At 42.8% G+C, this 24,346-nt stretch overlaps 2 protein-coding genes across 20 annotated transcripts in view; both read right to left on the bottom strand.

Annotated features, from left to right (window-relative positions):
• The window catches only part of kcnt1b (potassium sodium-activated channel subfamily T member 1b), a 77,680-nt gene extending 67,877 nt beyond the window's left edge, over positions 1-9,803 (bottom strand). For 15 of the 17 annotated variants that reach the window (XM_047591230.1, XM_047591228.1, XM_047591229.1 and 12 more), the window contains exons 1-3: positions 9,672-9,803; positions 6,249-6,297; positions 4,703-4,870 (exon numbers count right to left, since the gene is read on the bottom strand). In XM_047591230.1, the coding sequence (XP_047447186.1) occupies positions 4,703-4,870; positions 6,249-6,297; positions 9,672-9,738 (284 nt within the window). In that variant the 5' untranslated portion in view covers positions 9,739-9,803. Of the gene's footprint in view, positions 1-4,702; positions 4,871-6,248; positions 6,298-8,276; positions 9,387-9,671 lie in introns of those variants that run through there. The other 2 variants (XM_047591224.1, XM_047591213.1) reach the window with 1 other exon arrangement.
• si:ch73-29c22.1 (kelch-like protein 20) lies at positions 9,505-22,708 on the bottom strand. Of its 3 annotated transcripts, none has more exons than XM_047591232.1 (8): positions 22,538-22,708; positions 20,512-20,666; positions 19,409-19,592; positions 16,658-16,801; positions 15,515-15,648; positions 14,814-15,025; positions 12,868-12,974; positions 9,505-10,782 (listed from the first exon to the last, which is right to left on the bottom strand). In XM_047591232.1, the coding sequence occupies exons 2-8, from the start codon at positions 20,633-20,635 to the stop codon at positions 10,725-10,727; spliced, it is 963 nt and encodes a 320-aa protein (XP_047447188.1). In that variant the 5' UTR covers positions 20,636-20,666; positions 22,538-22,708; the 3' UTR covers positions 9,505-10,724. The 3 variants fall into 3 exon arrangements, with proteins under 3 accessions (XP_047447188.1, XP_047447189.1, XP_047447187.1); XM_047591233.1 differs by having other exon boundaries at positions 22,593-22,678; XM_047591231.1 differs by lacking the exon at positions 22,538-22,708 and adding an exon at positions 20,787-20,999.
• Positions 22,709-24,346: the final 1,638 nt, after the last annotated feature.

Below are 24,346 nucleotides of genomic sequence, written 5' to 3' on the forward strand. Positions count from 1 at the left end.
GAATTAGGTGAACACAGACACTGATGTGAGGAAACTCACAGTGACTGAATGACGCCTGTTTGAGGCAGATTATCTGTCAGTGCTGGATCGTCATTCCAAGTGGCACCGCTTGACTCAGGAGGAGGCGTTAGGAGTCGATTTACTGACCAGTTAACACCAACGTTAGAGAATAAAAAAAAACTCCAAACAAGATTAGACATGAGAGAGAAAGATAGATGCAATTTCCTCGCTGCTGCCTCCGTTTTCAACCCCTGTCGGCATGTACACAAGTTGTTGGTGGCTTGTTTCTATTTCGGACTTTAAGTGAGCCCCCCCCCCCCTTCTCTCCAACCTCTTGATCCACTGGCACACTGAGAAATAAGCCCACACAAACTCACTCACAGGTACACACATCCCTCTGCCGACACAAACACACCTGACAATGCTCAGCTACTTGTCAGACCCATTACTTCGCTGTGATTGCTCCTCTGCAGCACCCACACAGAAAAGTCGTCATTAGGCCCCTCTGACACCCAATCCTGGAGATAATGACACCGCCCTCCCCCCCAATCCTTCTCCTCCTCCCCCTGGACGCCCACGTCCACTCCACAAACACGGAGAGATGAAAGGGAAACGACAGGGACACACTCCCTCTTGACAGCACAGAAGGGCTTAATGGTGACGGAGCGTCACACACCGACAACACTCGCATGTTCACACAGACGGAGGAAACACTGACGGCCGCTCTGTCACAGCTGATGAGTTCACATAGGTGCAAAGAAAGGTTTCAGAGGACAGCGGATTTTACGACGAGGCACAAACGACCCTTAGTTCAGCCGCGTCGCCGTCGTCTAAATGATGTGGAGCGTTTAAAAGAGAGCAGAGCACATCCAACAAAAATCAAACCATCAGGAAGAAAAACGTGCTAAATAGATGTACTTTAAGATGTGCAGACTTTCTTCTTTTCCATCTCATTCCTTTAAACCAGGAGTCTTCAACCTTTTTCAGACCAAGGTCCCAAAACTGATGGAGAAATTAATTAGAAACATTTTGGCCTCAGTAGTTGCTGATGGGAGCTAGCTGCACTGTTAGCTTCTCTCCTGCTAATATTTCAGCCGGGGACGGAAGAGGCTCTCGACCAATTGCAGGGAACCTGACAGAGTCAGTGCGTAATATGCAGCCTCATTATTGGCTCAGCAGCGATAGGGGCGGAGCCTAATGTGTACAGGAAGCTTAGATTGACAGGTCTAGTGTGGCGCTCTGTGAATGGGTTTAGTGCCGACTGAAAGATAACGTCCTCTGCCTCCATTCATCCCTTTACTGAAATATGTTGGATTCATGTTAATGTATATTTAAAGAAATTTGCTCAGTTATGTTTGGGTCATGTCTGCGAAGGTTCTCAGTCATCCAGGTCAGAGTATATCAATAAAAACAAAACAAGAAACAAGTAACTGGACTCGTTTCTTGAAGACGTTTCACCCAAGCAGCTTCTTCAGTTCTGAAGCCTCTTGGAGGAGTCGGGGTTTAAGGTGTTGATGGGATCTTTGTATCATGTCAAAAACATCGATTGGTTAAAGGCATTTACTTTGATGGACTACGACTCTGACGTCCGTTTATTTTGTCTACATCAGGTTTCTCTATTGATTTTCCATAAAATTCCCTGTATCACACTATTGGAATTGCAAATTATATGAACCGCAACACTTTATCAGCCCCATCCTTTATGGCAGGGGTCAAATGCCCTGTATCTTATCCCAGGGCTGATTCTCAAAGTCCACTGTGAGAGATGTAAGAGGTGTAACAGGGCTGGAGTGTGGGGATTCACGGGTTAACATGTTTCATAGTGAAAGAGAGGAAATAATCAACACTCACGAACAAGCAGAAGATCATTAACTGAGAAATGGTTTGTCCCCAAAGCCCAGAAACGACTCTACTCAATAACGGTGCATTCTTCTTTTTTTGGGGGGGGGGGTTTGTTTATTAATTTCCTAACACACATCCTGTGCATATGTGTGTGTGTGTCAAACCCCAGAGTTTACAGCTGTTTGCTTTGTAGAAAAAAAAAGAAAGGAAAAAGAAAAATTCTCCTGCACTGTTTTGTGAATTCTACAGCTCTGTGATATACCAGCATGTGAGGGGATGCGCACACACACACACACACACACACACACACACACACACACACACACACACACACACACACACACACACACACGTGATGGTAGCCCAGCAACAAGCTCCATTTACCCTTTACAGCTGAAAAGTGACCAGAGATACGATTCACAGGGGAGTGACAGGATGAAACATTCACACACAACCACACCCACTTTCAAATGCAAACATAAAACCACACAAGCAAATTCAGGCGTCTGCACAGCACAGCACAGCACGCGTGTTTGGTGCTGCTGAAGGCTGACTGTGAGTGCAGGTAATCGATCCTGTATAATGTATTTATGTTGCATTGCCCGTTTCTGGCTCAAAATACTTATGTTTTTATGTTTCTTGTTGATCAGAGTGCTGTACAGAATAGTCAAGGCATGTAAATGTACATAGAACATAGAAACATGTCTGCCGTGCTCAAAACTGGCATGTAGAAAAGGATGCAAAGCAATAATATTTGGGATCACCGGGTCAAACGCTGTAAGCTCGCTCTAAATGTCATGTGTAGACGAAGGCCCGGCCTTGACATGAAACACAATGACAGCCGTTTACCACCAGGAAGCCCCAGAGACTCTAGACAATCACACAAAGAAAGAAGAGAGATGGTGTTACAAGTACTTTTCTTTATAATTTTTAGTTGAAAGTAAAACTCGGCTTCGATTCATGCACTGACACGGATCGCCGAGCCAACCACATGACACAACAGGCATCCACTGACGGTTCCCGACTCTTTAGTGAAAACACAGCTGCTGCTGCTTGCGACGACCAAAATTCTGCATTGGAGCGATAACGCTCGTGTTTGCTCTGTGTCAGATCCACACACAGATAAAAACCTGCTGCACCATTACAGACACAGTCACCGCCGTCAAACCCTCACCCAAGACAAACTGCAACCACAGCCTGTCTGTCTCTCTGTGTTAAAATCGCTCCTTAAGGCGAAAGTCTTATACAAAGCAACCACGTTCAATAAGTTAAGCGCCCTCAGGCTGCAATCGCCTGCCAATATCAAAGGACTACAGCAGCTTAAAGCACAATCTGAGCAGAAGTAAATAAAGTTTCTGACAAGGCTCTCTATTTTTTTTTTTTCTTTTGCAAATCAATAGTCAAGCGACTGCCGATCCTCAAGGAAGACAGCTTCATTTCAGCACCACGGAGAGCTCCGCAGCCGAGGCCGAGGGTAATTCTTCTCCTCTCGGGCAGCAAACAGCATCTGTTGGCCTCTCCAACCACAGCCATAATTGAACACTCAGGGCTCCCAAACACTCCAGCGCTCGAGTGACTACAGTCATTAGAGTGCAGTCGAGGGCCGAGGGAAGGGATATTTGATGCTCAATTAAGCAAAATAGGATTATGAATCTTGAAAGCAGCTACATCCTGAGATAAAGCCTCAAATCTTGTCAAAACTTTGATGAAAGCAGAGCTTGCAGCTATTGTGTGTGTGTGGTTTTCTTACTTTGGTGGAAAGATGGATTATTACAGCATCTACTTTGGTCAAAGTATTCTGATAAATAAAATGTTTTAACCCTTTACAGCACTACCCTTTGTTCTCTCCATCTTCTATCAGCCTTTTAAACTTGGCCGGATAAAAATCATGCCCTACCACAGAATATGTGCAAACAAACAGCTGACGCAAGTATCAGTGCACAGTTACTGTCTTCATGGTGGGTTCTGGCCTGTGCAGCATCTGTCCGGGTCTACAGAGCAGACTCCAAGAGATGCAACCCCATGACTTCATGACTTACACACATGATTTACCAGGAGGAAACATGTCAAAGCTCCAACTTTATGAAATGAATCAGGAAAGCACAGACACTGGTGTGTGGAAACAAGACCCCTGCTCTTCTCAGTGAGGTTTAGAGGCATGTGGTTTTCATCCAACCAATCAGAGGAGATCACCCTAACCCTAATGTGGTCTACAAGGCCCATCTCTGCATGAACACTGACTAATTTATTAGGTACCACGAAGAACAAATGTCCTAATGTTGTTTGATGTGATAATGTGGACAAGTGCCTGAATCAGCTCCTATGTTCTAATGCTCTAAATACTTTGTTTACACATATGGTAAATTCATTAAGCTTGACTTCTCCATGAAAATTAACATTTTGAAAAAGCCCTGTAGTATTTCAATGAGAGTCCTATAAAGAAACAGAGTCAGATTCATGATTAATACCAGTTGAGAACCCAGTTTCTATGTTGTCGTACAAATAGCCCACAGTGAAATCCAGGCACAAGGTCTGTGCAAGTGGCAGGACTTCACTCCAAAGCCTCTTATGCCTCTGCTGCTATTTCTACTGCTCTACCCGCCTACACATGAAGCCAAGGGCTGACAGTTGTTATGAGAAGAAGTCATTCTGGGAAATGTAGGAACAGCGTCAGTGAAGCAGAGATAGATGAGGCAGCTTGGAGGAAAGCGTTGTGAAATAAAGTAACTCCTGTTGCGTTTTGCTTTTCCAGAAAGATCTGAACACATGAGATATTTGCACACACACACACACACACACATGGATGCGTCCATCCCAGGAATATCCCCGCGTCATAAATGAACCATGTTTGTCGTGCTACCTGTCATCATTCTGAAACGTCTGGTCCCCCAGCAGCAGGTCCCTGAAGCGGTAGCGAGGGGGAAGAGGAGGCACCTCTGAATCAACCTCTGCCATCTTGAGAGCGGAGATGTCCAGGATGACGCCCGAGTTGCTGCTGTTGTTTTTCTGCAGGGTCTCAGTGGTGGGCCTGCACAGAGAGACAAAGAGGAGGGGGAAGAGCAGGGAAACGCTTGTCAATACCCTTCACAGAACAGTCGTGACACTTCCACACCGCGCTTCAGGATTAACTGCCGATACATCGATAAGATACACAGGATTGTCTGTGGACACGGGGGACAGCTTCTGCACACACACTTGCCAGTTTATTAGGCACACTAGTGAAAGCGCTCTAGATCTTAGCATCATCAGCAAACGTAGACTCAGTACAGGTCAGAGCCATTTCTATTTCTACAGGAGGCTAAGGTTGGACATGTCCTCTTCCACACTGAGGTGGCCCAGGACATAAGACTCTACAAGGCCAACTTATCTATAGAACTTTTTACGATCATCTTTTACTGCAATTTCTCTTTCATTCTATGTGATGAAGCCGACAGACACTGAATTTCCCACAGGATAAATAAAGTGTCACAGTATCTATAAAGTGTCATCCTCTGAAATGATCATCCGGTTGAATCACCACCTTTCTGACACTTTCAGCTTCAACTAGACGATAGAACAGTCACTAAAGGAGAATTTAGAGCACGACTGTCATATTGGGATACGTTCATCTTCACTCGTGTACCTAATGTTTTGGAAAATCAGTGTAGATGGGAAGATTTCAATTAGATTCAGCTTTACTGTCATTATGCACGTTGAAGTAGAAGGCAACGATATGCAGTTAGCATGTGTAGAGTATGTACAGGTAGATAATTGAAATGAAATGTTCCATTGTACACATTAAGTAAAGACATTAGAATATGTGGAGAAAGTGCAGCAGGATACATTACATTTTACTGGTACAGGTACATTTTACTGAAGATCTGGGACGTTTGAAGCCAGTTACGGCTGCAATTACCAGCAACCAAATCAATCAATGCACGTTTCACCGAAATTCCCAAATGCCAATGTATTACTTAAAAAAAAAAAAGACGAAGCAATTTCTAAGAAATCGTGAAAATCATTCATTGGGGACAGAGTAGCGAGAACACCTGATGATGATTCGATAATAAAGAGCTTTGCCAAGTTATTAAGCTGCTAACGCGCGTACGTTATCTCACAGCCGACGCAGCTGAGCAAACAGCTCCAACACAAATGATCTGATTTGTGAAAGAGATGCTGAATGTGGGCCTTCCTCTTTGAAGCGCGAGGCTGATGATTTGATGCAACCGACCTATTTTGGAAACATCATGTATAATTGAGCAAAATAAAAGGCACACGTACAACTGCAAGAAACAAAGCATCGTAGTTTTCCACCATCAAAGTGGACTCTACCTACTCGTATCTATGTGTGTGTGTGTGCACACAGTGGCTACAAATCTAGTGTCACAGAGTCGCGTGTGGTGAAATGAAGAGCCTCGGGAAATTACCTGTCGCCATGGGAACTCGATGATCGGCGTGGAGGGCTCATGGCTGCCTCTTGTGAGGATTTACGTGTCGAGCGAGAACAAAACATAAAGAAGAAAGACAGGGAGAGAGTTTTAAGCACACTTAATTAAAAATGCACCTCTTTAAAACGTAGGGAGCCTGTAATGACATCACAGCCTCTGCCTGCGCAGCTGCTTAAACTCTAGTCAGAGCTCAGACTCGCTGCACTTAGAACGGAGCGGGATTACACTGACACACTTTAACAGAACAGCCACGGTTGAATATTAATGTGTGCAACGTCTCGCACTTCTCCTGTTGATGTTGTTTTATTATTTATGGTGCATGTGCGTTCTGATAAAGTGAAGACTCAGTCATTATCTATTGAAGGCACCCTTGTGTTTAATTTGTGCGAACACGGTTGGGGAGGGATCCCGTTATCAAAGTGCGTTAAACCCATTTTCTGCCCACGAAGCAAAGCGGGAAAAAAAGGATTTCAGAAGTAGGACGCAGACATTTCAACCGTACCTTCACTGCAGAATGCAATGTGCATGGAGGAAACTGATATGCATAAATCTCTACTACATTATACTACGTAGATTTATTTCTAGGTGTTGTTACATGTCGGCTCACATGGTTTAACCGGGAATCCCTGCACGGATTTCCTGCCATATGAACCAGACAGGGAGCGATAAGTGTTAAACGGAGAGCTATGCTTTTGAGTGTGGTCATTTTAGGCCGGTGTGGGCAGCCTTGAGTGGACTAATAGCATCCACAGACACGCTCTCCCCGGTCGCCGGTGAAATCCCCCTCCCCAGAAGTGCAGACGAGTGCAGAGGGGAGAGCAGAGGACAGGAAATGAATCTGGTGAACACAGAAGAACACAGTGTCCTCAGTGTCTCCACTCTGAAGATGCCAACTGTGCCTACAAAAAAAAAAAAAAAAAAAAAAAAAAACACTGTGCAACCTTTCAAAGATGACTTAATGGATGAAGCAAAGTGACCACAATAATAGAGAAGAACAGAGTCGCTCCCGGTAAGAGACCGGCTCCACTTAATGGTGGAACAGCAAAGATTTTGACCAAAGACAGCAGACAGGAGAAAAAAAAAACACGCCGGGGAGACATTAAAATGGCCTTTAGATAAATAAGAGGGAGCAGGGTGAAGAAGGAGAACAAAAGCATAAAAATACTCATCAAAATTATGCATTAGGAAGAGTGGACGTCTGGCCTACTGCCCTGTAGTGACTATGAGCAATATTAAACTTAGTATTCTAAATGTTCGCCATGCAAAAGGCAGTTTAACCTTCCTGTTGTTCTCCAGCTCAGTTTTGACATTTGGCTTCAAAAGTTTTCTGCTCATACTACTAATAATAAACACAGGAAACCATATGAGAACGTAATATAAATAAAAGCAGAAATGAGATAAAGTGGATCAAAATGGTCACATGGAGTAAGTTATTTTAAAAACACAGACGAGTTTGAGTCCAGATAAAAGTTGTCTGCTCCCCGTAGACGTCTCAAAGGAAGCGTACGATATAGAGTGATTATTTGAAAGAGAATCAGAATTAGTTTATAGCCGACTTTAGCCCTGAAGGACAGAAGTTGCAGAGGCGATGCATTAGAAGACAATACTGGAGTTAAATTAGGGCTAGTTTCAAAAACACAGTCATCACATGCACAGAACAGATAAAAATAAATGAAAAGACTAAACTGAGACAACAGGCTGCACCATGTCAACTTTAGTTTTAAATGTCCATGTCTTGCTCTTGAGTTGTAGACTTGAACGCACCATCAACAACCAGTTAAAGCAGAACAAAAACACTACAGAATCAAATTGCTGTAGGTCCTGGTGTGTTTGAGAATATGATAGAAAATACGTAAAAAGTTCTATCACATCTAAACAGCTACGTCGCGGTGCAGAAATGAAAAATCATTTCTGCACCACAGCATGAGTAGACTAAACTTAAAATTGGACTCCTCACGCTGTGAGGTCCCAGCTCAGGTGAAGTGGCGCCCCGCTGGCTCTGTTTACCTGGCTGTGGGCCCGTCTCTGACCGAGGTCCCATCATCGTAAACACACCAGTAACCTCCGGGCTGTGTCCACGCAGCAGCAGCAGCAGCAGCAGAACTGCCTGGGTTTGCCATCAACGAGTCCCCGTCAAAGCTCCGTCACCGTGGGAAAGTGACAATTACACGGCGAGGGGAGAAGGAGGAGGGGGACGGAGGAGGATGGAGAAGAGGAGGAGGAGGAGGGAGGAAGAAGAAGGGAAGTCTAGCGACCAGGAGGAAAACGAAGTGAAGAGTCCAGTTAAGCTACGTTAATGCCGGCGGCCTCCTGGTTAGTTACCTGTACCTGGACGGGTGAGCCCCGCCCCCTCTGGGCTCTGATTGGCTGACGCGACCCCGGAACTATACAGAACTAATCACACACCTGTCAATTTAAATATCAGTCCGCGATAGACACCTATGGATTTCAGCGTCGCTTAGCAACAACTTTGAAAGAAGGGAAGGAAGGGAGGAAGGAAGTCTCTGTCTCCAATAAAACGTGTTTTTTTGTCCCACTCGGTTTCTTCTTTTTTTAATTAGCTCTCAGCTCCGGCTCCTCTTACATAACAAACCTCTGATCTAAAACCATGACAGGAGCCGCTTCCTGCAGCTTTCTCTTCTGCATCTAAAATGAGGACACCACGAAAGCCTGTTCTGTGGTTTTGTTTCCCCGTCAGCATCAGCATCTTCTTCTCCATCCCTCCATCCATCCATCCATCCTTCCCTCCATCCCTCTCTCCCCTCCCTCCCCAGGACAGAGCAGCAGGAGGTGGGGCTGATTTCCCAACCTCAAGTCACCCACCACCGGCGTCTCGCCATCTGCAGGACAACCTTGAAATAATTCAGAGGGAAACTGATGCGTTTGCTGCCGGTAGGGAACTTCTCATAAATAAAAAAGCTCTCAGTGAAAAGAGTAGAGCTAACAATAGATGCTGTGGTGACGCGTTGCTATGGTTTTGTGCCAGCTCATCTGCGTCTTAAAGTTGCATGACATTTTTTTAGTTTTTTTTTTTTTTTTGTCCAGACAAATAAGTCTCTTTTTTTTCTTATGCTGTGCAATGCCAGTGAACGCACCCAGCGTCCTCCCCAGTCAGGAGTCATCTGGTGGTAAGAGGTGGACGGTGCAACTTTGCCGACTACTTTTGAATGCACTAAATGAACCATCATCACTCAAAACACAACGAAATAAAAAAAAAACAGCAAAAAACACTGTATGGAATTACACCACAACAAGTTATTTATTCTTTTGTGTCATCATTTCCAAAAAATAAAAATAAAAAAATCCAACAACACCACATGCAAAGTACCGACAGCCCTTCTCTTTGTAACATCTTCCTATTCAACCTGCTACACGGATCGTTTTCGTTCTCTGGAAACATACCTGGAACAGGTCTGTCCTCTGCTACTTGCCTCACAATAGTCCCCCTCAAATTGAAAAAAATATTCATTCTGTGAGCACGCAGGGACGAGTGGGAGACGCCGCCGGTCCGTGTGTGTGTGTGAGCGCGTGTGTCTCCGGAAAAGCCGTGCCGCTCTGCGCGCGCTCCCTGTGCCTCAGCCTCTCCACATTTCAGCCCATTATTCTCCGGGGGATAGAGCTCCGAGCGTCATCATTTTTTAAAGCCCACACAGCCACTTGCGCTTTTCCCATGCCAGCAGTCAGATCTCACTCACTCGACCAAATTTCGCGGAGTCTCTTGATTCCCACAGATTTTCTTTCTGCGCCACTTGATAACGTCCTCTCCCGCCCTGCCTGTTGGTTGGAGGTTTATTTGGTGCGAGTCGAGTGGAGAAATGTGACGGGAGCCGTGCGGTTTGCAGTCCCTGCGTGAGGGTCATTTACGGGATGAGGGACGTCACAGACCTTCTCACAAAGTCATTTTTTATCTGTGGGCATCATTTAAATCACCATCATTACAACTTTGGAAGCATCCAGGCACCTTCAGCCTTCTTCCAACTGTTGCCTGTCATCCCAAACATTCTTTAGCCAAACAACATCATCCAAACCTTCATTAAACCTTCCACATTGATAGTTAATCGTCACTGTCATGAGATAACATTACATTAAAATCATATCTATAAGTGGCACAATCTCTTAGCTCCATCAAAACAAAGAAAGTGAAACCTGACATCCATTTCTCCACTGATTCACCTCCCTCTTAACAGACCTTCATATTATTTTATAAGCTCCACACATTAACTTTTAATGGCACATCGATATGTGATACGGTGCTTTAATTTCATGTCATTTCAGCCTCGACTAATGCGGCTACGTCTCATATTTTTATTTTTTTTTGGAGTGAACTCTTCCAATTATCCAGCCGTGACTGCTTTAAACCGTTTTCACGACGTTTCCCCGGAGCCTGCGTCCATCAGGCCGTTCCTGCCCAACGCTTCTGTCGTGTTCTCGTGGTGCCAGCAGCGTTGCAGAGCCTCAGCACAGCACAGCCACTCTGCCTCCTGGATGCTTGTTCTTCATGCTTCCAAAGTGTCTAAAAACAGATGGAGAGGGAAATAGGCTCAGACAGCCAAGCGCACAGATTCAGTGAGCAGCCTCGGGCGTATATATATAAATATATATACAATATATATTATATAGGACCTTTACATGAGCTTCGTGCATGAATCACAACACGACTATATGCATTTGTCAACAAAGTGGCTTCATTTCAAGCTTGAAAGACAGACGTTGCATTGTGGAAGTATTGTGATGTACATTTAAACTGATATTTTCCCCAAATAAACAAAATATTCTCACAAGTATTAGCAAGAAATATCATTGTAAGTGTAAGTAACCTCTGTGCCATGCAAAGTGGTTCAGTAGATGTCAAAATAAACAGTTCAGGAGAGACCAGAACTCTCAGTGTTTCTCCACCCTGCTCGGAGTGAGTCTCCATGTACTGGGAAGCCGGGAAGGACATTGCTTTTTTCTCACATCTCCATCAAGTTAATGTTCAGATTGTGTCGTGGCATCTCTCTCTTTTCCCACACGGTTCAGACTTGTCCCAGTGATGACCTCACTGCTGTTCCCCACCCCGTGCTATGGTACGTCCGTCAAGTTTATGTGCATGTGTTCAGACCTGTTTGTTCAGACCTCACAAATATGCAGACACCCAGTTGTTTTGGGTCATAATGATTTATTACTATGAGGAAAAAATCAACTTTATTTTCCTTAAGCTTTCATGACCCTTTATGTCCAGCTAGTCCTGGTGCCTGTTGCAATGGACACGAAAAAGCACTTATAAAAACACAAGTTGGCAAAAAAAAGGCAGAAAAAATTAATTCTGAATTCACAAATATATTATAAAACTATAAACCGCTGTTTCAGTGTAAACACATTTCAGCTTTGTGACTCCGTGCTGCTTATTATTGACTCGACACAGTCAGATTTAACAGCTAACAGCTTCAGTTTTAGAGGATAGACACAATCTGGCTTTTTTTTTACCCAACAAACTTCATGAACAGGAACTCACAACTAAACCAGGGCCGTATATTAGAGAGAGTCTGTCCAACTAGAGAATGGAGCGTTTGATCTGTCCCTCTATGCTGATTGGTTCTGAGCTGGTCACGTGTTTCATGGGCGCCATGTTAGATACATCTAACCAATATTCACTCATAGAGAAGTGGCAATAACAGAGAATAAAGTTGGATTAAAAGTTAAAATATGCTACAGTGCTCAGCCTACGGCTCCAGCACAGGATCAGGAAAACACGGAGGAAACTCCACCATTTCCCCAGTGAATAAAAACAGAGAAAGTTATGGAGCAGAAGATTAAAAGGAAGAACTGGACGTCAACTGGTTTCTCTCTATTATGTGATGAGGTAAATGTCAATGTCTCTGTTTGACGTTTGTTAAGATTTTATATAGAAAAATAAAGTCACACCATCATTAATGTGAACCTTGAATGAATGAATGAAGTTTGAAGTTAGCCTAGCCTTATGCTAGCGGCTAGCCTTATGCTAGCTAGTTATCTAGACTAAAGACTTAGAAAAATAGCAGCTAGCGTCATAAATACTGTGAAACCCATGTGTTCATGTAATTTATGTCCATGTAGATAAACACATTTAACTGACACATAACTTTACCTCAGTTACTACTAAGTTATTATGGCTAGCATGCTAATGCTATAATGATAATACTAAATAACAGTAAGACTAGTTTAATAGTATTTCTAATTTTTCAACCTTTTAAGGGTGATGGATGAACACGGAGACTGAGGAGAAGGTAAACACAGCTCCATGACTGATGAGGTGATTGAGCTACAAAGCATTTTACAGCTCATTTAAGATATTTAAAGGAAGTAGACGCTGGGATATTTAAGTGAAGGTCTTTTACATATTGACAGACGTTGGTAATAACATTTATAGGGCTGTTAATGGTGAAAATAAGAGATTTATTTCAACATAGCACATCTGCCCCATAGAGTTACACTGTAGAATCTAACCTCTGATGTAGCAAACATGGCGCCATGGTTTTCGTTGGTCAGACTCTCTCTAATATACGGCTCTTGAACTAAACTACGTCAGAGTTTGGGTTATTATTTGATGGATGAAATAAGAATTAGGTGGCTGTCTTACCTCCACGTGTTGGTTTCGTGGCTGTAAAGCTCCACGGTTTTCAGATTGGTGATGCCATCAAACCCTCCAACGGCCAGCAAAGCACCGTTGAAGACAACAAGGGACGCCTGAGGCACAACACACAAGCATGAGTATGAGCAATTATGCTTTTTGTGAAAATATAAATCGAAGAATTCTACTGTGCAATATAGAAAGTGTAGAATTAATGTCAGTGTTGGTGAGTCAGTCTGCGATTTTGGTTCCCAATAAAACAAAACAATCAGAAACATACACTTGTACAAAATGTGAACATGGTAGCTGATATATTTGTTTATTTAGTTAGTTTTTAGTTTATTTGGGCCATATTCATCATTCATCTATCTATCTATTTCCAAAGGATTTCACTGACCAATGTGTAATATGTGAATTTTCATCTCTTGCCACCAGCTGGACAGTAAAACATCCATAAAGTGAGTCAGCAACAGTTTCATCCCTCTTCGGGTCAAATGAAATGAGTCCATTAGTTGATTTATGACCAAAAAGCTGCAGAGCTGATGACCACCAGCTTCTTCTGTACGTGATCTTTTCTTAAGCTGCCTGATACTAAAGCACAGTAACATGTTAAACTAAGGCGCTGCACAGTAAAAACCCCGATGGCTTCACTTTAATTATCGTGATTCATTTTGTTTTTGATGCATAAAATTTTAAAAAGTTAAAGAATAATAAAACACACACACTCACACACTCTCTCTTATTTAAATAATACAATCTGTGAGAAGTGCCAGGTTCCTGCGGGTGAATGCAGCGGACAGTTTGACCGGGTCACTGAAGTGAGCACAGCAGCTTTTATACTTTTTTTACACCGGATGCAGAGAGCACATCCACCAGCCCCCGCCCCTCCCACCCTAACCACTTTCTACAAAAGCTCACCATCATCATATCCCCCCACCCTCACCCCCACCCTTACCCTCACCCTCACCACCACCGCAAATCACGGACTGTTCTCCTACCGGCCTCTGGAGAGACGTTTCACAGCATCGTGTCTCTGGAACAGATTCATCCCACACACTCAAATCTGCTCCGGACTCACCCCTGGACTGTGTTCAGTTCACATATATCTATATTATACGTGGTTTTTCTGCTGAGTTTTCCTTTACATCTGTGTATAATTACTGCTGGGAGTCAGTAATATTTTATGTTCACTGCTTGTTTATATCTGGAATGAGAATAAAAAGTCTCTTAATGTGAAATGTTTTTACAGTTATTGTTGGACGACTTAACTTCTGCTAAAGTTCAAACTAATTTGTTTTGGTCATTGAATTTTCCTTCAGGAAAGGATATTAAAAACCAAAAAATTATATTTGATTTCAATTTTTCAGTTTGACTTTAAAAATCGGTCTATTTTCTGTTTCTAAGAATAAAATCACTAGAAGACAGAAGCATATTTTGCACCCGGAAGTTAAAAAAGTAAGAGCACGTGTGAGGACGACGCTGTGTTTATGGCACGAGTGCCAAAATAAATGATTTATATCTGCTGTTCCAGGCTGAAATGTCTCTGGAACTTTACAAAGACGTGATTTTTGACACTGAAAAACAAGGCTTGTCATCTGAAATCAGAGTAATGTTAGCTAATAGTCGCTCCTAAGCAATGGAAAAGTAGTTAAAAAAGGTTGGTGAGGGGTGGGGCGGTGTGGGGGGAAATCTGGCTTTAGAGCATAAAGACCTGGTATCGGAAGTATCGACATTTCAATATCAATCTGCACATCACAACTACCAACTGAAAAATGTTTTACCGTCAAGTTGAAAGTGTCAGGGAAAAAAAAAGTGTCACATAAAAGACAGTATCAGTGGATTCTTGAGCCAGTTGATTTTCTCCTCCTCTGTTTTATGACGTGAGGCTCAGAAACCAGGTGGGGGGGGGGCTGATCCTGATCCTGACATGCGATCTGCCAGGATCCGTTACTCACGTCGTCCCTCTTGCTCCTCATGCGCTTCACCGGCGTCCACCTCATGGTTTCTGGGTCAAACCTCTCGGCGGCACAGAGCTCCAGGCTGAGCTCGTCTCGGCCCCCGGCCACGTAGATGTGTCCCAGGTAGACGGCACAGCCGGCGTTCTCCCTGGGGCTCAGCATGTGGGCGCATACGGACCAGGTACCGTCCACGGGGCTGTACCGCTCCACTGGGGAACGTTTACAGGAACATTTTAATATGAATGAGCAACACAACCTCACAGGAACAGTTTGAGAAACAATATAAATATATTGTGTAATAAAAGGCCGTGACAATCTAAAAATAATATTAGTTGCATTGATTCTGGTAAAAAAAAATAAGAAAAAATAAAAAAAAATAAAGGTTGTGGGAATTTTACTGGCATACATTTCTCACAGACGGAAATAGTCAGTGACAAGACGGCAGCACAACATAACCCCTTGTTTATCTTTGACGAGGTCGGGGGGCTGGAGGCGGGGGGGACGTGGGAGTGTGTGCATGCCTTTCTATGGTTGTGTAAATGTGGAAAGCACATACTGAGGTCAGGCTAGTCATCGTGCCCGACTTAAACGCTGCCCCGTGTGTCAAAAAGCCGTCAAAGAAAGCTGACAAGTGGTAGAAACAAATCCTCCCGGGTTCAGAGCGAGTGGCCGACGCTTGAGTTAGTGACTGAATTCACCCGAGTTCAGGGCCATGTCGCCGTCGTTCCCTCCCATCACGTATAAGTGGCCCTGCAGCACAGCAGCCACGGCTCTGCTCCGCCGGGTCAGCATCGGCGGCTGTTTGCTCCAGGTGTTCATCTTAGGGTCGTACCTGGAACAAAAGGAGAGCCAGACTAATTAGACCCACGGGAGTTGTTCCTGATTCTGGGGATGCAGCCTGTTATCAGTCATGGATAACTCTGACCACGAACTCTCCACCAAACAACTTTGTTGCCCTGGAGTAATGCTGCAGGAAATCTTTTCTGCCTCAAGTCTTCAACTCATGAATGTGGACTGGACTCATTGTTACTCATTGGCACATTTTATTGTTTTTATCTATGTAGTGGGGGTGTCTGGTCTGGTCTGGTCTGGGTGGGGGCTACGTGTCTTAGTTACTTCCAGGAATCCCAGGTCCTAAAGTTTCCCAAATTAGCTCAAAAACGTTCATTTTTTTCTTCTTTAAACTTCAATAATAGTCACATCTACATGTCAGGTATCTAAATGTTTGCATGGTTCGTCAGAAAGTCTTGTTTAAAGGTTGAATGAGTGAATAGTTCTGATGTTTCCGTGACAGAATTGAGGGGAACACATGTGGATAGGGTTGTTCAAATAGCCAAACATAGCCTATTGTGTTTGATTGATTGTGCACTAACTATGGTTTGTCTTGTCAGACATAGGTGTTTAACAGGTGCTGCAAGATGTTTGGTTTAAAAGGGAAAAGGTTTGTGAATGTTGACTCCTTCTTCCACCACTGGGCCAAATATCACATTATGTATTATTCCCCCTGTCTTAATAAAAGAATCAACACTATCATAGAACACTCAATTATCACGAGATGGTCCATGTCATTCACTATCAGTGGTCATAATGTTGTGGCTGATCGGTGTACAGTTTATTTTTCTACTGTAATATGCTGCTTTTTTTTTTAATTGGCTTTATTTTTTATTGTTATTCATGTGTTTGTTTTAGTGTGTGGACAGCAGAGAAAGAATCTCCTGGTTTAATTTTCTAAACTATTCACCTGCAGATTCTCCAAAGAGAAACGTAACATAAACTTCTCGAGCTCAGTGTCATTTGTTCTGAGAACGCACACAGAACCGTCCCAGCCCACTCTGCAGTACCTCTCCACGGTGTTCATGGCCGCGATGCCGTCGTGTCCTCCGATAGCGTACAGGTATCCGTCCATCGCCACCAGACACACTCCGCTGCGTGGGCCGCTCAAGGGTGCTACATCGGTGCTCCAGCTGTCTGTATCCGGGCTGTATCTGGACACCAGAGAGAGGAGGGGGGGCGTCAAGGGGCTGGTGATAACTACTCCAGTAGAACTGACACATACAAACTTATGTTTTCAAGTGTTTTTCACTGTTTCCAGCAGCAGACTTTGCTTTAACGTGTGGGCAAACATCTGCCAGAGTTCTGTTATGTTTTATTTTGTGCAATAAGTATTTATATTGTGATTCATTTTGTGTTGCATGTTTTTGCACATAATCGTGTTGTATTTTATACTATTTATTGTTCATTTTTTTGTTTGACATCTAAGTGGGAAATAAAGTGAAGTTGGATTGAAATTGAATTTTAACCTTTTATTATTCCAGCCTTTTAGGACAAACTCAAAGTTTGAAGCTCATTCATGTTTTTTCTCTGTTTAAAGTGAAGTTTCTATCACAAAAGTCAGAATCACTCTAAGTGGATTTATTCTTGAGGAATCGATGTTGGCACACAGTTAAAAAAATAAGCTGTTGGGACATATTCAACATATACAACACTGAGCCCATGTGTGCATTATAACAATGATGTATAATATACTGAGATTCCATCAATGTGTTTTGTGCAGTAGCTTATTGATGGGGGTGGGATGGAGGTGGGGGTACCACATAATTTCCGGCCAAAATATTTGGGACCGACTGACTGGAAGCCTGTTAAAATCTCTCTCAGCAGCTTTTAGTTGATCACCAGAATCCCACAGAACAACACATCCTCCTAATTGGGGGTAATTGCATCTGAGTGGGGGGGTCAGAAATCCCACCAACATATAAACAGCAGCAGTGAAACATCCTCCTCCTCCTCATACATGTGGTCAGGTGCGACCAAACCGACAGCTGCAGCCGGTTCAGGCCATTAAGCGCTGATCGGTCTGTAGCTGCTCTTACAGCCGAGCGGCGATGATCATTTTCGGGGTCAGCTGGCTGCTATTCTGTTCCTGTGGGAATCAGGAACGGAGCCAGATGCTTTGAGAAATCTGATGAAGACGCCAGAGAGGAGTTTATTTTTGATTTCCTTCCTCCTATGAGGAGCACATACACTGACTGACGTGAGGAGATGAGGCTAATCCCAGATAGTGGAGGTTTGTGCAGCCAGTTGCTCATTATAAGAAGATGGCTCATTGTTGCTGTTTATAGTAGACGTCTAGTTCCTGCCTTAATACCGCCCTCTACTGGTCAGTGATGCAAACAACACCCAACGACTGCACAGTCCTGCAGGTGTTTGTAATAATTGCTTGTGAGAGGGAATTAAGTCTTTGTCACTAAGGGTGGGGAAAGGCTTTCAGACAACGCGCTGTTCATTTATTAATTATTAATGCAGATAACTCCCACTGAGAGTTTGGTCCATTTCCTGATACATTCAGCTTTTTAGTCCTTTTAAAATCAGAAGAGAAAATATTAGAGACACAACATTTATGAGAAGAGATTAACGCCACAGGAACTCGTGAATATGGCTTTATAGGCTTTCCTAAAGTTGTTGTTTCTTAATAGTGTGAGAATTTGTTGTTGTCTGATGATGATGTTTTGTGATGATATTTTTATATTTTTTATACTATAGTGTGAGATTTCTGTCTTAAGAGCCAAACTTCAACCACTTCAAAACAAAAATAAATGTTTTCACAGGATATAGAGATGAGGACTATTATTATTACCAGGTAGTCACTGATGTTTACATGTTTAGCTAATTATTAGTTATTCATATATAAAAAGTATTTGTGAATTTAAGTATATATGTAGATATATGCATGAGAGAGTAAAGTACATGTACATTCAGAGACAGACTCATGATAATATGTTTGAACTGATTAATCGAGCTGAAGTTCTAACAAAAGATTTTTCCATTTGATTGGTGCAAAAATACTCAAAGGCAACTTTTCCTACCTCAGTCTGAACATTTGGGATATTAAGAGCTAATGGATCGTGAGCACAAGTGGAGTAACTGAATAACTTAAAAGGATAAAAGACGTTTGTTAGATAAACAGGTGGTTTGTGAAGAAAGAATAAACTGTGTCCAGTGGTTTTAGTGAAGCAGGAGAAACATATAAATGACATCTCTGTAGTTCAACACTGATAAAAATGTAGCTTTTACTATTTGCTTCCTACAATAACGAGGAAGCCAGGATCTGTTTCTATAAAAGAATGACAATAAAAGCTTCAGTCTGTTTAAAAGTTCTGCTACATGTTGCTTAAAAGACAACTTGTCTTCAATCCAGACGAACATATACTTACAGCAGGAAACCATTTCCAAAGGAGTCCCATCAAATGTCGTTCACTCAACAGAAAGTCTATTGGTGAAAATCATGCATTTTCAATTTAACACCAATTTAAGTTTAACAAGAACACTTTAGATCCCAGAAAAAAGTGTGGGTTATGTAGAGCCAGATCCTCATACAGATGTTATTAAGCTGTTTTTAATACCACCATTAAAATCATTACTATGTGATGACCTCTGTGTGGGGTTTGCATGTTCTCCCTGGTTTACTCCGGCTCCTTCATGCTCGTTGTGTTAAACTGGTGATTCTAAATTGGCCCCAGGTGTGGATGTGAGTGTGGCCTGGTAACAAGGTCAAGCTCTGGAAGATGAACGAAGAAACGCTTAGAGCCTCCCACCTCTCCACGCTGCTGTAACAGCGGACGCTGTCTTCCCCTCCCACGGTGTAGATGTCGCCGCCCAGCGTGCCCACAGCCAGGTGACCTCGTTGTTTGACCATGCGTGCAGCATTTCTCCACTCGTTATAGTCGGGACAGAACTGTTCCACCAAACAGGACGGGTCGTCCTGGGTCCACCCTCCGACTGCCGACACAAAACGAGGCAACAACGGCATCAATAAAAAATACGGATGCACCTCTGTACAAGATATGCAGTAAACAAATACACGCAGACATGGATCAAGTTACTGAGTAGTTACTGAGCTGTTTTGACCCGTTTCCACGGTGATCCTTGGCAGGGAGAGACGTGAAGCAGGAAAGTGAAACATCACTAACTCCAAAGTGACAATGAGTCATTTCTGACAACAACATGAGACGACACGGACGACAAACGAAGAGAAAAAACTTTTTTTGTGGTTGGTTCTTAGAATAAAGAACAGTGTCTGTGGTCCTGTCTTCACGCTGCGTCTTTGCTGATAATGGTTGATGTTGGTCATTAATGACATTCATCATTAACTGACAATTAGATAAAAAATGGACGGGCTTGGAAGGAGCCAAACGTAATGCGTTAGCGAGCTAGGCGCACATGAAATAAACAGAAAATCCTCTAGATAACAGGGTTTTCAGGGGGAGACTTAATTGGTCTTGTGAGAAAGTGAACAGATACATTCAGTTTAACGAGCGCTGCACACTCCTCTACATTTTCACCTGAAGGTTTAACGCTGCATTTAGCTCCATCAGCTTTTTTTTTTTTTTTTTTGGTTTCTGATTCACATCTTATGGGACATTTAAACGTAACTGAAATCATTAGTGACAGATTTCATACTTTAATTACTAAGATGTTTCATTTTTAAAAGCCCCGTTGAGCCAAGAGGTCAGGAAGTGGACACTCCAACAATATTATTATTGCATTTGATGCAGCAGAGACCAAAATATCCTTAATGAAAGCTTAGATATTTCCAGATCTCATGAATACTTTTAACATTTTCTCCTGGTTTCTTCGTATTCGAGCACAAGAAGTGAAACTCTGGAATCGGTGACTCTCGTGTGACGCAGAAACTGACCCATAAACATCATGTCATTGAACACATCTTTTTGGGGACGTCTGCTGAGGCGTTTGAGGAGGGAGAGGGGACGGCGGGGGCGGCGGCGATGCAGTGACCCTTCGTTGCTCGGTTTGATCAGCATGTGACGGGACTCCGGCTCCTCCAGGGCCGCCCTGCGACACAAAAGTGACGAAGAAGAGACGAAGAAAGACAGAAGCAATGATCCTGACACCAACAAAATGATTCATAATCCAAAACAAGTCCACGTGTCTGTTAAATGTCTTAAATCTTACCCTTGCTCATTGTAAATTCCCATGTTTTATCCCCTTCTGTGTTTGTCTCAAGCCTCCTGCCTCTAGTGCTACGTTCCCTGAAGTCTGTCCTCAGTCTACTGGCTGTCGCAGTTTTTCTGCAGTGAAGGACTCTGGGACATCCGATCGCTCCAAGGAGCAAAAACCTCCTCCCCTTAGCGAAAACCCATGAACAACTTCCCCAAGTGATCCATCCCTCATCCCAGCAGCCTGAAACCCAAGACTCCAATTACACTCCCAGACATGAGCCTCTATTGCTGACTGTCATTCCAAAGCGCTGACTTGTCCTGCATTTTTCAGCTCGAACAAGGCGACATCATGCAGGATTTCTTAAGGAGCAGGGATTTTGTGTATGTTCCATATATTTTCTCCAAAGCCCTATTGTAAATTAATTGTTCTACGTTCTGTATGATCCTGTTTGTCCTAGTTCTTTTTAGGGAAAAAGCGTTTCTCTCTGACACATTATATTGAGGGCAGCAACATTAATCCTCACCATTTCACGTCTTTCACCCTGTGTGTCCAGATATCTGTTACGTGTTTTCGTCTCTGCTTTCTTTTCTCTGACGTTTGCGTGACTGCATTTGGTCCAGAATGTCTATATTTGTATCTGCGTGCAGCTGAAGCCTCTCAGATGCTGTAATGATTCATCACATGTGGGTCACGGTGGATAGGTCGACATGCGAATTCAGTGGAGTCACCACAGCTCTCTGTCTCTGTAGCCACGGCTAACAAACTGAGCTCAGCCCGAATAAAACACGAGTCATGTCAGATGACAGATATTATTTATGTTGTTTTAAATGAATACTTTCTCTTTTCTCGTTTTTTTTTGGAGCGTTGTCATTTTTTCTTTTAACCTCGCGAGACCCTGCGTCCTCATATGGGGACATTAAGTTTAAGGTTTCATTGCAGCTTATTCTGCCTTATTTAACCCGTTGTCCTCATTAGTGGACGTTTTAGTCTGCCATCTAGTGGTCGCAAAGTGTCAACACACTAGTCGGTGTAGAAACACGATAGTTTCCATTTAATTCATTTAACAAACGAGGTACAAAACCTCATTAAATTTTACGGTTGGAACTTATTTATGCTTATTAATGTTTCTAGTTTGAAATGACGTGGAAATTTAACAAATTTTATCAACAGCAACAAGCTACAACGACGCTATTAGCAAGTACTCATTTGAGGACGTTGGGACTTCATTGTTCCGTCTTTGTTCAGCCATGTTCAGGTATTAAAATAGACAGTTTTATATTTTGTCACACATTAGGTGACTTTATCATAAATAATTAAATAATCCCAGTGTCCACATATGAGGACATCAAGTTTTTTAAACTACTACTTCCTTTACATAGATAATGTTTTTTATATGTCCTACTAATCCCAAATACCTTGGAGAAATTTAAAATGCAGACCAAATAAAAGCTCAGGTCTTATTTTAACTTAGATTCCCTTCAGTTTATTGTACAATGTATTGATACCGATGTATTTTTCTTTTTCCTTGTGTTTTTTTTCTATGAGCAACTGAGCTACAAGCAATTTCCCTCATGTATCAGTAAAATCTAACTCCAAGTTCATGTCTAAATGGTTTAAATATTTCCTCCACACCACTGGTTAAAGTCACGCTTAAGACTCGGAATCGATTTCTATTTTTTTTTTTTTTTCCTCAGTGCAACATTTACTGCTGTTTCTGTAATAAAAGAAGCTTCACTCATCTGAGAAGAAAGATGCACACATACTGTAGGAGATGAGTCCGAGGTCTTGAGGTATGAAGAAAGATAAATCGATTCTAACCCAGAAATTAACTTCCTCCGAGGTCCCGATGAAAACGCCGTGAATGCAGCCCCGTCCACATTCAACTACAGGACCCACGCGCTGGGATGGCAGCTTTCTTTTTGCCGCTTTGTGACCTTGGTAGCTCTGCTGCACACCGCCCGCCTGCCCGCCCGCTGCCACTTGAGTCATTCGGTTGTAAAATCCAAAATTTCAAAAGGTCAGGAGGGTTTACAGAAGGAGCCTGTGGGATTAAAAAAGATGCTGACAGGTCGTGTCCACACTAAACAGGCCCTTCATGGAAAAGCATCTGCAGTTCGTCACCTGCTTCACCTGCATCAACATGGGAAAAAAATTAGATAACTGAGAAATAGAAGTGGATTTCTGAAAAAGACATGACTTCAGTAAACCAGTCAAAGTGTAAGAAACTCAAATAAATAGGCTCGAAAAGTAAACGAATGAATGATTTATTATGGAAAGACAAACAGGTGCCTGATCTGATCTGATTCAATCAGTTTAAGCACGTGTGGAGACGACATGACGTTTCAAGGTTGTCAGCTGGTTGTTGATTGTTGTGCACTCTTCTGAAGAAAACATCAAATCTGCCGGCTGATTCCATCTTTTATATTAATTTAATCTGTTTTCAACCATGAAGAGGAGGTAGACGAAGTAAGACAAGATGACACATGACATAAAAATATCCACGCTGCTTGTGATCGGGTGCAGCTAATGCATGCAGCCCTCTTAAATGCCTCGTTTATGAGATCTATACCGGCCTCAGAGGTCGCTCCCTCATCTCAGAAAGTATCATATATGCACATGATAATAGTGAAGATTTGCTCTGCAATCATTATCCTCTGGGAGGAAACATTATTGCACCAAAGTTCTCCACAGAAAATATGACCAAAACAGACTTTCTGTGTAAATCAGCCTCTGAGAAAGACGAGAAAGACGAGCCTTCATTCAGTCATACGTGGGTGACGTAGTGTACATTGAGGTATGGGGACCATGTGTCCGTCCTATCACATGCACATTACAGCGTTGCCAGCCTGCAGCTGTCTCCGGAGACGTCCTGCCAGTCACATGCCGTAAAAACAATAAGACCAGCCCCCGTGTAATTGAACCTCAACCTTAACACGTCGTCCCCTCCAACAGTAGGAGAATATATACTCTGGAATGAGTTTGCGGTGGAATGCGGGAGCCGGTTCAGTCGTCGTGTTGCCGGGTGAGGTGGGCTGGTGGCTTTTTAGATGCAGGAATGGAGAGAGGAAGGCAAAGAGGGGAAGCAGCAGATTAGTGCTGCTTTTACTAAATTCACACCAGCTTACATTTAAGTTCAGAGTGCTAATAGTTTAGTTTAGATTACTCATCTTGAATGGAAGGTTTTAAAGTTTAGGATTTAAAGAGGACGACATTAGTGATGTGTGGATCAATACTGAAATATCGATACTTCTGATTCCAGGTCTTTATGTTCTAAAATCAATTCTCAAATCAAACTATCGATACTTTCAATACTTCAGTCATTGGAGGTGATGTAGAAACACAGTGAAACACCTCAGGATAAACCACAGCACAGAATATGAGACATTTATGATGATGAGGACAGAAGAGGAGAGAACAGGGTCACAATTAAAATGCAAGTTTTCATCTTTATAGTAGTTCTTAATAATTTGACAATAAATTACGTTAATGCTCTTATTATTTTACTCGGTATCGGATCAGAAAGTAAATCGCTGGCATTTAAATTTGATCCATCCATCTCCTTTCTGCTGACG

The sequence above is a fragment of the Mugil cephalus genome, chromosome 8 (assembly GCF_022458985.1).
Source record: "Mugil cephalus isolate CIBA_MC_2020 chromosome 8, CIBA_Mcephalus_1.1, whole genome shotgun sequence".
NCBI classification, from domain to species: domain Eukaryota; kingdom Metazoa; phylum Chordata; class Actinopteri; order Mugiliformes; family Mugilidae; genus Mugil; species Mugil cephalus.